Source organism: Homarus americanus, unplaced genomic scaffold (genome assembly GCF_018991925.1).
Source record: "Homarus americanus isolate GMGI-L3 unplaced genomic scaffold, GMGI_Hamer_2.0 scaffold50281, whole genome shotgun sequence".
Lineage (NCBI taxonomy): Eukaryota > Metazoa > Arthropoda > Malacostraca > Decapoda > Nephropidae > Homarus > Homarus americanus.
In genome coordinates, this window is record NW_024742338.1 from 1,393,064 (window position 1) to 1,406,798 (window position 13,735).

Here is a 13,735-nt window from a genome sequence, read left to right on the forward strand (position 1 = left end):
TGACTTAAATAATACCAAACACAATTAGACATCAAGAATCTTGAGATAATAAAAACAATTAAATGAAGTTAGGCAATAGGAAATAAGATAAAACTTAAAAAAAAATCCATTTTATTTGTCTTCAAGTTGTCACGCACGCACGCACACACACAAATTAACAGATATCAATGATATTTACACCACAGCATAACATAAAATCTTGGATCATCTACAATATGCCTCCAAACTTAATACTAGTGCCAGTAAATAAAAACATCTACACTGAGATTAGTATCTCCAATCACTTCATGTTATTTATATTACAGACATTAAGAATGGTTCAAATGACATTAATTTTCAAATCCCAGTTTTTTAAAATAGCTTTTAACCCTACTGTAGATAATATATACACAAAAACTAAATTACAAAGCTTTAGCAGTTGAGGAGAGAAAAAAATAATTTTTTTTATTTTTTGACAAAATAGCATACAACAGCAGGCGTTGAAACTCAAAACAAAGGCACGATGCCTTAAAGACATGATGGGCACAGCATTAAGAAGGTGCTTTTTGTGAGACACATGACCAGGAAGAGGGCTGCAACAACCATGACTGCCATGAAATTCCAAGCCTGTAGCAGTCAATATTCAGCAAATCAATTTTCATGGTTTTCCTGAAAATTAAGAATCATACTCTTTTTGGCTTCTTAAGAAGTCATCTACAGAACAAGATAGTCGAAGATTATATATACGTATATTATATATTTTTTTTCTTCCTAATTAAGACTTTTTCCTTTCTTAACCTCTGAATGCCAAATGATCAGCAAATAAAAATTTAATATTAATCTTCTGAAGTCTATTTTTCAATTTACTATAATCCTCAAAAAGGTAGCACCTTCACTATGTCAAATTCAATCCCAGGTGCAATTTTTTATGGTTCAATTAGACAAGCTTCTTGGCCTCGAAAAAGCTCTTCAAATGACGCATTTGCCAAAATCCCATACCCAGCAGGATGCACACTTGCCCAATAGACCACCACAGAACTCGTTGATTGGTGCTTTCTGAAGTCAGGCGGAAACGTTCTTCTCGATACTGAAACCATAAATATCACTTGAAGTATACTTTTTCCCAAGCTGCTTACTGCTTAGTAATGTAAGGTCTACAATTGTTAATGAAGTACTGTATAGTCACTTGAAGGATTAAGTCTCACGTGAGATGGTTAATTGGAGTGAATGAGAAAAGAATGATAAAGAGTGCAAGCATGTATGAGCTACAATTACGAGGAGTAAATGAAGACCAATAGAGTGTGTGTGTGAGAGTAGGTGTGTAAATGAGCAGAATATTAGTGTGGATGGATAAACGGTGAGGAGCAGCAGAAATCCACGAATGAAGAGGATGATATGAACGAGGAAGTTTATGGATAAGAAATTGTCAGAGAATGTGGAAGTGATGAGGAATACAGGAGAGAAAGATCAGATGGATATGTATGCATACAAGCAGTGTGTTAGTGTGGGGAGTAAACAGTAAGTCATAAGACCAAAAACAAAGGACGGGAAGATTGAGTGGAGTAGTCCAGTTAGTGTGGAGGTGTCATGGAAAAGTCACAATGGAAGCAACTCATCCTTTAACAGTACTGTAATATCTTTACTTTCAAAACTTTTATGTATGCTAGAACCAGCTGATTAACTATATAAAATTTCTTATTAGTTTTTTAACATTCACTTTAATGTAAAAAATTCAGCAGCTGATTTCTGGGGTCATTACCATTAAGAAATACCATATGAACACGAGTCTGATTTTAAATGATTATGAAACTATGGGTATGTAAAACTATGGGTGAGATACATTTTGCCACTTAGCATCAGGTGCTACGACCCCTCCTCTTTCCTCGCAATGTTGCTTTTTCATTAGAAGCTGTAATGGACCAATATTCAATGTAGTGATATATGCCAGGATATACGCGTGTGTCACGGTAGTGCTATACCATCAATCAAATTAGTTGTGAACGTACCGTTTATATCTCGAACAAAACATATGCGGCTATGCCCTTTTCGAATATTTGATACTGCAAGTTGAGTGAATGACCCCGAGGTTCTTCATTGGGTTACACAGTCCATGGTAAACAAATCAAGGTGTGTGCAAGCTCAAGGAGGCCATTTTGAACAATTATTACAGTGAACAGTACTAAGCCATACTGCAACCACTATGCTAACAGTTCAATGTCAGGACATGTTCCAATAAACATTCCCATATCGTTCAAATTGTCCTCATTTCCTTATTTTTACATCTATCCCTAGTTTTGTAACCATTGAGAATTGGACTCATGTTCATATGACATTTCTGAATGGTAATGACCCCAGGAATCTGCTGCTGATTCTTTTACACCCTGTATAAGAAGATGAAGTAAATAAGGATATATCTATGAGTACCAATACTTCCAATGAAATTTTTGGTTTGTGATAGAAAAATCAATCATTTAGTTACAGCTAAGATAAAATTGCCTTGACAATGCATGTAGCCAGTACAGTACACAATAAACAGACTTAGAGTAGCTTACCCTCTGATAGTTCTGTTCCTTGGAAATCTGGTCCACTTGGTCCAACAGTTGTCGCACTCGTAGTTGTAGTTCAGTCAGCTTCTCTTTTTGGGCCACGTTGGCATAGTCAACGGCATGTTCACCCACTTGGATATCAAAGTGCACACGCTGCAGTAAAAGACAAATTTCACTTAAAAATTTTCCCATTTTATTTTGTTAATATTGCATGTTTAACAAAAACATAAATGAAACGATCATCTATTTTTTTTCTGAAGTACAGAATACTGGAAACCCTTGGTTTTCCCAGAGGAACACCACCTCGAGGGATACCCGCCTAACATGAGTTTACTTTCTTGATAATGATGCATTCCTTCAACTGCAAACAATACTTTCCTGGTGACAGATTCAGGATAGTTCCATGGGGGAGTAGAGCCTAAAACACCATAAGCACACATGGATCCAGACCACTATCAGAAGACCTATAAACTCCATCACCCAATATGGTACCTCTTGTAGTGTTGCCTGAATTAATGTGAAATTTCAACAGAATTTCATCTAGTACAGCAGTGATTAGTACTGTAGGTAAGTAAAATAAGTGGGGGTGAGGGCTGCCTTTAACAGAGCATGCATACATACTTGCAGGTCCACTCCATAATTTTGAGAGAGAAAAAAAAATATATTAATTAAAAATAAATAAAATTTGTACCCAAATACTGTAATCCTGATTTTATTCCTGAATAGTTAAATTACATAATCATACAAACAACACTGCCGTATATCGGAGAAACTCTCCAAAACTAATAAATTTATTAAAAAACATAGATTATGTATTATATTTATTTTACTCCAACATACTTGGGGTTGATCAAGGGGAACAGAAACCTTAGGAAAGAGAGAGATGCAATTGAAGGAAGTGAAGAAAGCATCAGGATGGAGCAGAAGCAGCATAAAGGATGAGGAAGGTTTGTAACAATAACAAGTTCTTCAAAACAGGGGATACACATAGTACCCAGAACAAGAAATCTCTCCACTAATCTTAATTAAAATGAGCATGCAATCAAAGAACTAAACACAACTTTTGTTTATTATGACATTACCAGTTGTGATCCAGAGAACCACTTGGTGGAGTTGGAGTAAAGGCAGATGATGTGTTCTCCTGGGGTGTGTGAGGTGAAGGTGAATCGTCCCTCACTGCTGTACACCTGCAACACAAAATTTACCATGCATGAGAAAAGTAGCTGTGCAAACTAAATTAGAAAAAAATTCAAGACTTCACAGGCCATAAAGAACGTATTACATGCGCACATCTTAAATAAATACTGTAATTGCTTTCATTGTATGAACAGAAAAGGTTCCCTTTAACTCTTGACCTTTTATTCTCATACAGATTGCCTGTTAAAACCCTGCCCTACCTCAGTAAATAAATATAACATCTTGGATTTTGAACAAGAGCCACTGTAAATGCAGGTACAGTACTCTGGTTGCTTTGGCAGCCAAGACCTAACCAGACCAAAACATCACAGCACTATTACAGTCATGACCCGAGGCCAGTGATTTTCCAATTTTGAGCAAGTCAAATCTGAAAGTCACTGTTCAAGAAAACACTACCAATATTGGCATCTCTTTCATGTTCTGATACCCTTCTTTTCAGTATACAGGTAATCTAATAATGAACCCTGGTATGAAGGCAGAGTTCCTTACTCAACCCTCTGCTCAAGGTATTGAATGTAAAAGCCCTTGTAAATGAAAATCTGAGGTAACACAAGAGTAAGGAAGCTGCTTCCGATGGTCATAATCCTTTCACTTGACCAAGCCCCCCCCCCTGGAGAGACTGTTTTCAATTAGGATAATCAATACACAAAATACTGTTCACATGTCTTAAGCCATAATAACCTTGAATATTGTACCTTAATGTGGCAAAAGTGAATAATCCAAAAGTGAATAATCCACCTGAAAGCTGCAGTACATGTACATGGTATCTATATATACCCTGTATATATAGGTACAGTACAGTACAGTTACCTATACATAAAAATTAACATGAATACTTACCCTAGACATTAGAATTTTGTCATCAGGATCCCTGATCTCCACGTGCATGCCGAGCCCTGGAGAAGAAGGCATGAAGCCACCAGTCCGGGGGTCATACAGTTGGAGTTTGTAATTACCTGGTGAGAAGAAGTTACATGTTTATCACATAGATGTGCATGGTGTAAGTGTACAGAATTGTTTTTCTTATATTAAGGGAATACTGTACTGGACATTATTGGGAGTACAGCAATATTTTCTTTTAAATAAAGAAACAACAGACAGACTGAAAGATTTACATAAGGTTTAAATGGTTATTTCTAAATGTCAAAGGCATGGAGGCCACAACCTATGTGCCACTTCATCAGAAAGCCAATGTGATATTTTTCCTTGATCTGGCACCAATTATCTTTGTATTATACATAATTAAAATGTTTATTTTTTACTTTTTAAATCCAGCAGAAACCAAAATACTGTACAGTACTTGTATAATTAAAATTTAGGGTATTATTTTTACTTCTGGACAACACAGGAGTCTTAGGATTTTTATCTTTAATATAGGTAGTTTCAAGAATTCTAAAACATTTTTCTTCTACAGTATAACGTTTCCCTTGCAAACGACTTATAAATGCTGGGGGGTCCAGGAAGGTGGAGCCCTCGGTAGTCTAAAATAATGAATTATGATATATTTGACTCGCATTTCTGCAAGTTTGTTTAGCGTTTCAGGCATGATAACAAAGATCTCTCCAAGCAAATGCCAATCTAATAAAAATAATATATCTTAAAAAATTATCTAAAATATTTATTATATTTTTGGAATTAGGAGGATAATCTACATTCAAAACAATTTTTTTTTAGAAATGTTATATGAAACCAATAAGACCCAATATGTATGTGTTTTCCTTAATCACTATCACATGTAAAGCTTATAGTCCTGATGGATTAAGAGTATTAACTACCTACTGTGGGACATTTTATCACAAAACATGAACATAGATGTTTTCTTACCCCATGAAATCATGAAAAGTGCACTGGTAATGATTTTTCCTTAATATAAATTTTATGATATTTTCCTCAAAAACATAGTTCATATGATTTTTTATTTTAAAATTATAATGGAATACCCCTGTATAGTTACATTACAGTACAGGTGCTCCTCTACTTAAGAACGTTCAACTTACAAACTTTCAGAGATACAAACATCATCACTGAAGGGGGTTACCTGCCAGAACAGGTGTTTAATGTGGATGAGACTGGATTATTTTGAAGAAAATTCCAAATAGAACAAATATTACCTAAGAGGAGAAGAGTGAGCCAGGTTTTAAGGCTGTATTAAAGGGCATAGCTGTACTAAATATCCATAATCTTTTAATTTTTTACAATATGTTTGGTATCTACACGAGTAAAGTTGGACTTACAAACAAGCCTCAGGAACGTAACTCGTTCGTAAGTAAAGGAGCACCTGTATTAGTTTACAGTAGGTTTAGTTAGGTTCTGATATTTAGATAGGTTGGTTTAATCTATACTATATGATGTATTATGTTGTGGCAGTAGTCAGTACTGTACCCCCGATCTGTCTTAATAGTTTCTTTCATACCTTTTTTTTATAAACTATGAAAACTAATATTTCAGGTTAGGTTCAGATAGCTCATTCTTCTCATGTACCATAATGCAACAGTACAGTACTGTACCTAGTAAGTTATTCCTCTAACGTAGGAATTAGCACAAAATTTGTCTTTATTGTAAGTTTGCCTCACTTCAGGAATTATGTCCTGTTCTTGCTATTCCATTAATGTTTCAATTGTTTGACACTGTCTCCAAGAAACAAAAAGTTAAAGATTTCTTATCTAACCACAGTGTTCGATATGCCTTCACTTTGAGATAAAAACAATATGGCATCACATGTTAGTTGGCGGCTCCTCATCCTGTACCTATACCTGGAATAAATAAAAACATTCACATCACACAAACCATATTGCCCATGCACTTTTTGTAATTTTCATGAGGTAAGAAACCATTAATGTGCGATAGTGAAATTGAATACAGTAGGTAGGCATAAAACTCATCGGGACTAGCACCCATCTAAATTCCATAATTTCATCCCTGCATACAGAAACAGCCCTGTACTGTACAGTACTATGGTTTGCTCTTGCTAAAGTCAGACATAGTTCAGTAATTGTTGTCTATTTACTTCATTATATAGAGTATTATGAGGCAGTGAAAGGTCAACTAGCAACTTTAAAGGTGAATTCAGAGTAACGGGAAAAGTAAAGTCACATCATGAACTTGAATCATCTCAGATAACCAACTCGGACCACTTAGGTTAACGAACTCAGACTAAAAAGTAAAAGTTTACACATTTTTGCATGAATGATAAACAGCAGCATAGATTGTAAAAGGGGGGGGGGGGGACTGATTTGTTATCATTTATCCTTTCATTCTATCTTATTAATATATTAATGCACATATGTGCAGGAGGTGATTTTTTACTTTTATATCTATAGAATTTTATATTTAGTTCACAATTAAGATCACTTTACCTGGAGACCTGACAATGACACCCTCACAAAATATGACGGTTGAGGATAACCTGATCACGAGATCTAAGGTTGACGAGTTCCACAACAATTTAAATAATGAGTTACTTAATGCACAAAGGCAGAACATACCATACAGAAAACTCGGATCAAATAACAATGACCCCGGATAAATAATTATTTAAAGAATATTATTGGCCAAAGGAAGGCTACAGGTTGGAGAATACATCGTGAAGTTTACCTCCGAGACTATTAAAAGGTATTGGCCAGTATGGTTAAGACCGAGATAAGAGAAGCAAAGAGGGATAATGAACTGAAGGTAGCATGGGAGGCAAAGTTAAACCCTAAGAGATTCTTTCAAATTCATCAAACTAAAACACGGGACAAGATTGGACCAATACCGGTGAGCTAACTGTTGACGGAGAAATGAGCAATAATCTGAACAGGTATTTTTCAACAGTTTTCACCACCCAAAATTTAAACATGATACCCAAGGCACCGACTATATACAGAGATAGTGAAGAAAATAGATTAAGCGAGATAGTAGTGACTCCTAACAATGTTAGTAAGCAAATAGATAAGCTAAAGCCTAATAAGTCACCAGGTCAAGATGAGATATTTGCCAGAGCATTAAAGGAATGTAAAAGATTGCCAACACGGTTTTATGCCGGGGCGCTCTTGCTTGACACAATTGCTGAAGGTATTGGAAATTTGGACCCATATTCTAGAACGGGGTGGTAATATCGACAATATTTACCTAGATTTTGCCAAGGCTTTTGACAGTGTACCCCACGAAAGGCTGAAAATCAAACTGGAAGGGTACGGAATTCGGGGAAATGTCCTAGCGTGGATAGAAGACTTTCTACATGACCGCAAGCAATGTGTGGTGATTAATGGCACGAAATCGTCATCTGTACCTGTAACAAGTGGGGTACCGCAGGGTAGTGTATTGGGCCCGCTGTTGTTTGTTTGTTTCATAAACGATATGCCTGACTTTGTACACTCCTCCATACAAATGTTTGCCGATGATGGCAAGTTATTTCGGGAAATTAAGAACCAAGCGGACTGTGAAGAGCTGCAGAAGGACTTCTGTGGGCTCCAGGAATGGTCGAAGGAATGGCTGCTGAGATTCAATGTCACGAAGTGTAAGAGGATGCACCTGGGGCGTACCAACGGTAAGGAGGCGTATCATATGTCCCAACGGGATGAAGAAAATGTACTAGTTGAGACTGTGTGTGAGAAGGACCTAGGTGTGTATGTTGACAATGAGCTGAAGTTCTCGGGCCATTGTGAGAAGAAGGTAAATCAGGCAAATAAATTATTGGGTCTTATAAGAAGGTCGTTCAGATATCTAGACGGTCCGTCCCTCGTGACGATCTTCAGGAGTGAAGTGCTTCCCCATCTGGAGTACTGTCACCCCATCTGGTCCCCGAGATATGCTAGGGACTGTCAGTTGGTTGAAAATGTTCAAGGAGGGCCACCAAACTGGTGCCTGCACTTCGGCACCTCAGCTACCCTGAGAGATTGGAGCGCCTGAACTTGCCTAGCTTATACTACAGACGGGCAAGGGGGGACCTAGTTGAGGTTTATAAGCATCTCAGGGGGCACTACTCAGTTGAGTGTCCTTACTTGGAGCTGGCGGACGCTCGCCCCACAAGGGGTCACAGCTCAAGATTGAAGAAGCCGCAAGTCCAGAAAACCGTGAGGGCAAACTTTTTCGGAGTGAGGGTTGTAAACTCTTGGAACAATCTACCAGAGAGTGTTGTGACGGCACCGAGTGTGAGCTCTTTCAAGAAGACTTGACCAACACTGGAGCGGGTTCAGGTACATTCAGGAGCCGGTGCATGCCCAGTATTTGCCAACAGTGCGTGACAGAGACGTGACCGATCGCCCGGGCGGCTAGCGAGCCGATCTTTTGGTGAAGAATATAAATGAAAAGAGACGTGACCGATCGCCCAAGCGGCTAACAAGCCGATCAGTGGCGAAGAGGATAAAAGTAAAAAATAAAAGTATGCCCTTAGCAAATTTGTTTAACATGTCATTAAAAACGGGTGTAGTGCCAGAATCCTGGAGGATAGCGAATGTGATACCTATTTGCAAGAAGGGAGATAGATCCAATCAGGTTAACATCAATTGCAGGAAAATTACTGGAAGCAATAATTTTAAAACCCTATTCGAAATCACCTGGAGAAGCACAAGTTACGAATGTGAATCATGGTTCATTGATCAAGTTCTACTAACATAAACTCATAAAATTCGTCCTTCATACTGATTGAACCCTCGGTATTCATTCATTCACACTCTTCGTATTTCAGTACACCAAAACATAAAACATATCTCACTCACTCCTGAACCTCTAGTCAACTACTTGTGGTACCGGTTATGTATTTGTTGCCTTATTTAAGCGTGCCTGTCTGAACTAAAGAAAATCAGGAGTCATATCCCGTTATTGTAACTGCCCTCAAGATGTTCACCGTCAACCTGTGCCATAAATGACCACCCAATATTCGCTACGTGTTGTTGTAGGAAGGCGTCTCACTCACCTGTTACCATAGTTTCATCTGGAATTTCTTCAATGAAACATTTTCTTTCAGTTTCACCAATATGGAAATACAAGCTCTCAGCAAAATGGCATAAGGTGCCCAGGAAAAAGCACACGAAGATAAATCTTTTTGTTAACATCTTGGCTTTCGCTTTTCGTTTCGTCTGACACTTCACCAAGAGCAGCACTACTCTAAGGTCAAATTAAAGCTTTACGATAAATTACAATTATTAACTGTTATATATAAAGTACTTTAAAATATAAAAATAATATTTATATTTATGAAATTAATTAATTAACTTCTAGATACCATAAAAGTAGAGTAAAACACAAAAAAATTAAATATATAATAATGTATCTCATTTGACCAAAATTTGTTCATAGAGTACGTAATGCCATCTGACGTGTACAAGCTGGACGACCAATAAAGGGATCAGGTATTATATAGTTAGGGAGTCTGATGATATAAGCACTTGAAACTCTTCCCGGGAACACTCTTGACAGAGACGCCTGCACACCTTATAATGTACATGTCAACAGCTCAACACTCTTTGGCAGCGCTTGTTAACAGGGAGCCAACGCCGAACACCAGTGACTCTCACCATTGTTAATACACAACGGATGAAATGCGATGTGATATGAATGAAATACATTAAAATGAGAAAATATATTGCGTAATAAAGATGGTTCACATTGAAAGAAAATTATGGCCATGCAACTATTAAATTTAAATTCAGTTTAATCTGAAGTTTATAAATACTTCATTATTTTGTACACAATATTCAAATATTTCATTATTATATTGTTTGATACAAATCATAGGAAACTGTATACTGCCACAGCCTACGCCCACGATCCACCTTACATACTTTTACTCTTCGCCACTGATCGGCTCGTTAGCCGGTTGGGCGGTCGGCCACGTCTCTGATGCACTGTTGGCAGATACTGGGCATGCATTGGCTCCTGAATATATCGGTACGTGCTCCAGTGTTGGTCAAGCCTGTTCTTGAAAGAGCTCACACTAGGTGCCGCACAATGCTCTCTGGCAGTTTGTTCTAAGTGTTCACAATTCTCACCGAAAAAATTTGCCCTCAGTTTTCTGGACTTAAGGCTTCTTCATCCTTGAGCTGTGATCTCTTGTGGGGCGGACGTCCGCCGAGTAATGACCCCTCAGATGCTTATACACTTTAATTATGTCGCCCCTACCTGTCTGTAGTATAAGCTAGGTAGTTGCAGGCACTTCAATCTGTCTGGTTAACTGTGGTTCTGTAGAGCAGGCACCAGTCTGGTGACCCTCCTTTGTACATTTACAATGAATTGACACTAGCATACCGCGTGGACCTGACGAGGTAACAATACTCCAGACGGGGAAGCTCCTCATTCTTGAGGATTGTGACGAGCAACGGACCAGCCAGATATCTAAACAACCTTCTTATAATACCCACTAGTTTCGTTACCTGATTCACCTTCTCACAATAGCCCGAGAACTTAAGTTCATTGTTGGCATAAACACCCAGGTCCTTTTCACATTTGTTCTCAAATTAATGCAGTCTCCTCGTTCTGTTGGGACATGTGAAACGCCTCCTTACTATTGGTATGACCCAGGTGCATCCTTTTGCACTGTGTGGCATTGAAATTTAGCAGCCATTTCCTCGACCATTCTTGAAGCTCATAGAGATCTTTCTGCTGCTCTTCATAGTCTGTTTGGTTCTTAATTTCCCTAAATAACTTGGCATCATCTGCAAACATTTGTATGAAGGAGTGTATAGCTTCTGGCATGTCATTTAATGAAACAGACAAACAACAATGGACCCAATACACTGCCCTGTGGTACCCTGCTAGTCACAGGTACACATGACAATTTCGTACCATTTATTGCCACACACTGTTGCAGTCACACAAAAAGTCTCCGATCCATGCTAGGACACTTTCCTGAATCCCGTACCCTTCCAGTTTGTTTCTCAGCCTTTCATGGGGTACACTGTCGAAAGCCTTGGCAAAATCTAGGTATATAATGTCGATATTTCTGCCTTGTTTTCTAGAATTTGAGTCCAGACATCTAGTACCTTGAGTAATTGTGCTAAGCAGGATCTTCCTGGCATGTGCTCATGATTTAAGGAGATATTCTGAGGTTAATAGTAATTACTTTTTACTATTCAAAAAATGGCTGAGTACAATACTGTACTGCATTAAAGACAAATTATTGGAGTTTTCTGGTGAAAAAGGGGAGTCTGGACCCCCTACTTTTGTAACATTAATTACTTTCCTAATGCTAATTACTCGCTGTATGATTTTTCAAGGTCACTTTTTGATGTTCGTGTGATATTCTGGATGCACTTAAATACAGTTCAGTAGTTAGATACATTAAATTTCAATTCTGAGAGAAAATATGTTTTTGGACATAATTTTGATCTCACTGATTTTGTTCCAACTCTCAATACAGTATACTGTATGTACAGTACTCATGAACATTCTGATTAAGGATCTGTTGCCTGTAATTTGATATCTGCATAAATACTTGTCCAAATGACATCTCAAAATTTTTAATTACTTTCCTAACACTAATTAATTGCTTTTTTTTTTTCTTACAAATTATAATATACATACAGATACAATATTGTACTGTAGTATAGCACATATGTTACATACAGTTTAGCAAAATAGTACAAAGTCTATGTTTTTATTCCCTACCTGCTGGCCAGTTGGACTGCTGCACACAATTTTCAGTAACCCAGAGATATTTCTGGACCATTGACAATCTTCAACACTGCCTAAAATGCAAGTTATTATTATATAAATTACCTCTTACTCTTCTTGAATGAACAGTATTTTCCTTTCTGGGAAACCATCTACCTGTACTGCATTTGTATTTCAAATTAACCAATTTCAGTTCTATGGTGAAAATATTTGAAAAGCTTACCACGTGTAATTCCATTATGCTAATTTTCCATGTACTGTACAGTACAAACTATCTGTTCAACATTCAATTTCCAGCAATATAACATAAACACTATACAGTACTGTATCTTATATTCTCAATGACTGGTCTTAAGCCACAGAAAATGGCTACTCTTTATACACCTCCATCATGACTGGCTGTACATTTATCACAAGTACTGTACTTGAAGACAGTTCTTTCACCGAGTGTTGTAAGGGGGTGCTGGTACGATACCCTGGCTCAACTTCCGCATGAACAACTACTACTGTATATGCTTCTACCATTGAGGCAGCCCCAAAACAAGGTAAAGTAACATGAAAAGAATACATTCCTCATACTTTACGACAATACATACCGATAAATGTAATATACTGTACAGTATTACAAATGAAAATTCACTATATTCATATGTAAAATGAAATACCTGTATTAACAAAATGTAAGACATTAGATGTACCTTCATTATTTGACTGAGGACTGTGATTGAAGTTAAAAATAACAACTATGCAGTATTGAATTGTCAGCCAATATCAATTAAATGCTTTTATATTAATATTTTGAAAAAATATACAAGGTCTTGTTTATTGCCTCTCCTCATCACCATATGAAGTATATACAGTATACTGTAGTATATTGCCATTTAATAGTTTCTTGTATTCTAAATGATTATGTACTGCAATAAAATGATAAATCTGGTGAAGGACAATAATGTGATTTATGACAGGTATAATGTATTACTCCTTTTCCAGTACCCTGTACAATATTAGTAAGTGGTGGTGCTTACTTGATAATGGCTAAAGAGAAAAGTAGCATTCTCCAGCAAGTATTTAATATTCTTTTAAGCTTTGTATACAATATTTGGTCTACAAGTTGAGCATGCGAGGTAGTGAGTGTGGCGCATTTCTACTTGTTGTTTTAGACTTTTCCTGTTGCTCTCTACACCTTTCTTGTCTTACTCTCCCCTACCATATCCTCCCTTGTTTACCTTCATCCATCCTAATAAAAAGTGCAAGAGATGGGAAAACAATAAAGAAACTGTACAGACATACTATGTGTGAGGATGATCAGTGGTTGAAATTTAGAAAAAAATACTAGTCCTCACTTTGTTTGTCTAAGGGAACAAAGTATATTATCAGAGATAATGAATGACCAAGTATCAATGATTTTCTTGCTACAAACA

At 37.2% G+C, this 13,735-nt stretch overlaps 1 protein-coding gene across 1 annotated transcript; it reads right to left on the reverse strand.

Moving 5' to 3' along the window:
• Window positions 1–94: 94 nt before the first annotated feature.
• On the reverse strand, window positions 95–9,813 carry LOC121876845 (transmembrane emp24 domain-containing protein eca-like). The gene is made up of 5 exons (XM_042382304.1): window positions 9,619–9,813; window positions 4,563–4,678; window positions 3,608–3,712; window positions 2,532–2,678; window positions 95–1,066 (listed from the first exon to the last, which is right to left on the reverse strand). The coding sequence occupies exons 1-5, from the start codon at window positions 9,755–9,757 to the stop codon at window positions 917–919; spliced, it is 657 nt and encodes a 218-aa protein (XP_042238238.1). The 5' UTR covers window positions 9,758–9,813; the 3' UTR covers window positions 95–916.
• Window positions 9,814–13,735: the final 3,922 nt, after the last annotated feature.

Coding starts and splice junctions, on each gene's coding strand:
- LOC121876845 (XM_042382304.1), bottom strand. CDS start 9,757: ATGTTAACAAAAAGATTTATCTTCGTGTGCTTTTTCCTGGGCACCTTA. Junction 3,713..4,562: donor ACAAAATTCTAATGTCTAGG/GTAAGTATTCAT, acceptor TTTGTGTTGCAG/GTGTACAGCAGTGAGGGACG. Junction 2,679..3,607: donor GGTTCTCTGGATCACAACTG/GTAATGTCATAA, acceptor CTTTTACTGCAG/CGTGTGCACTTTGATATCCA.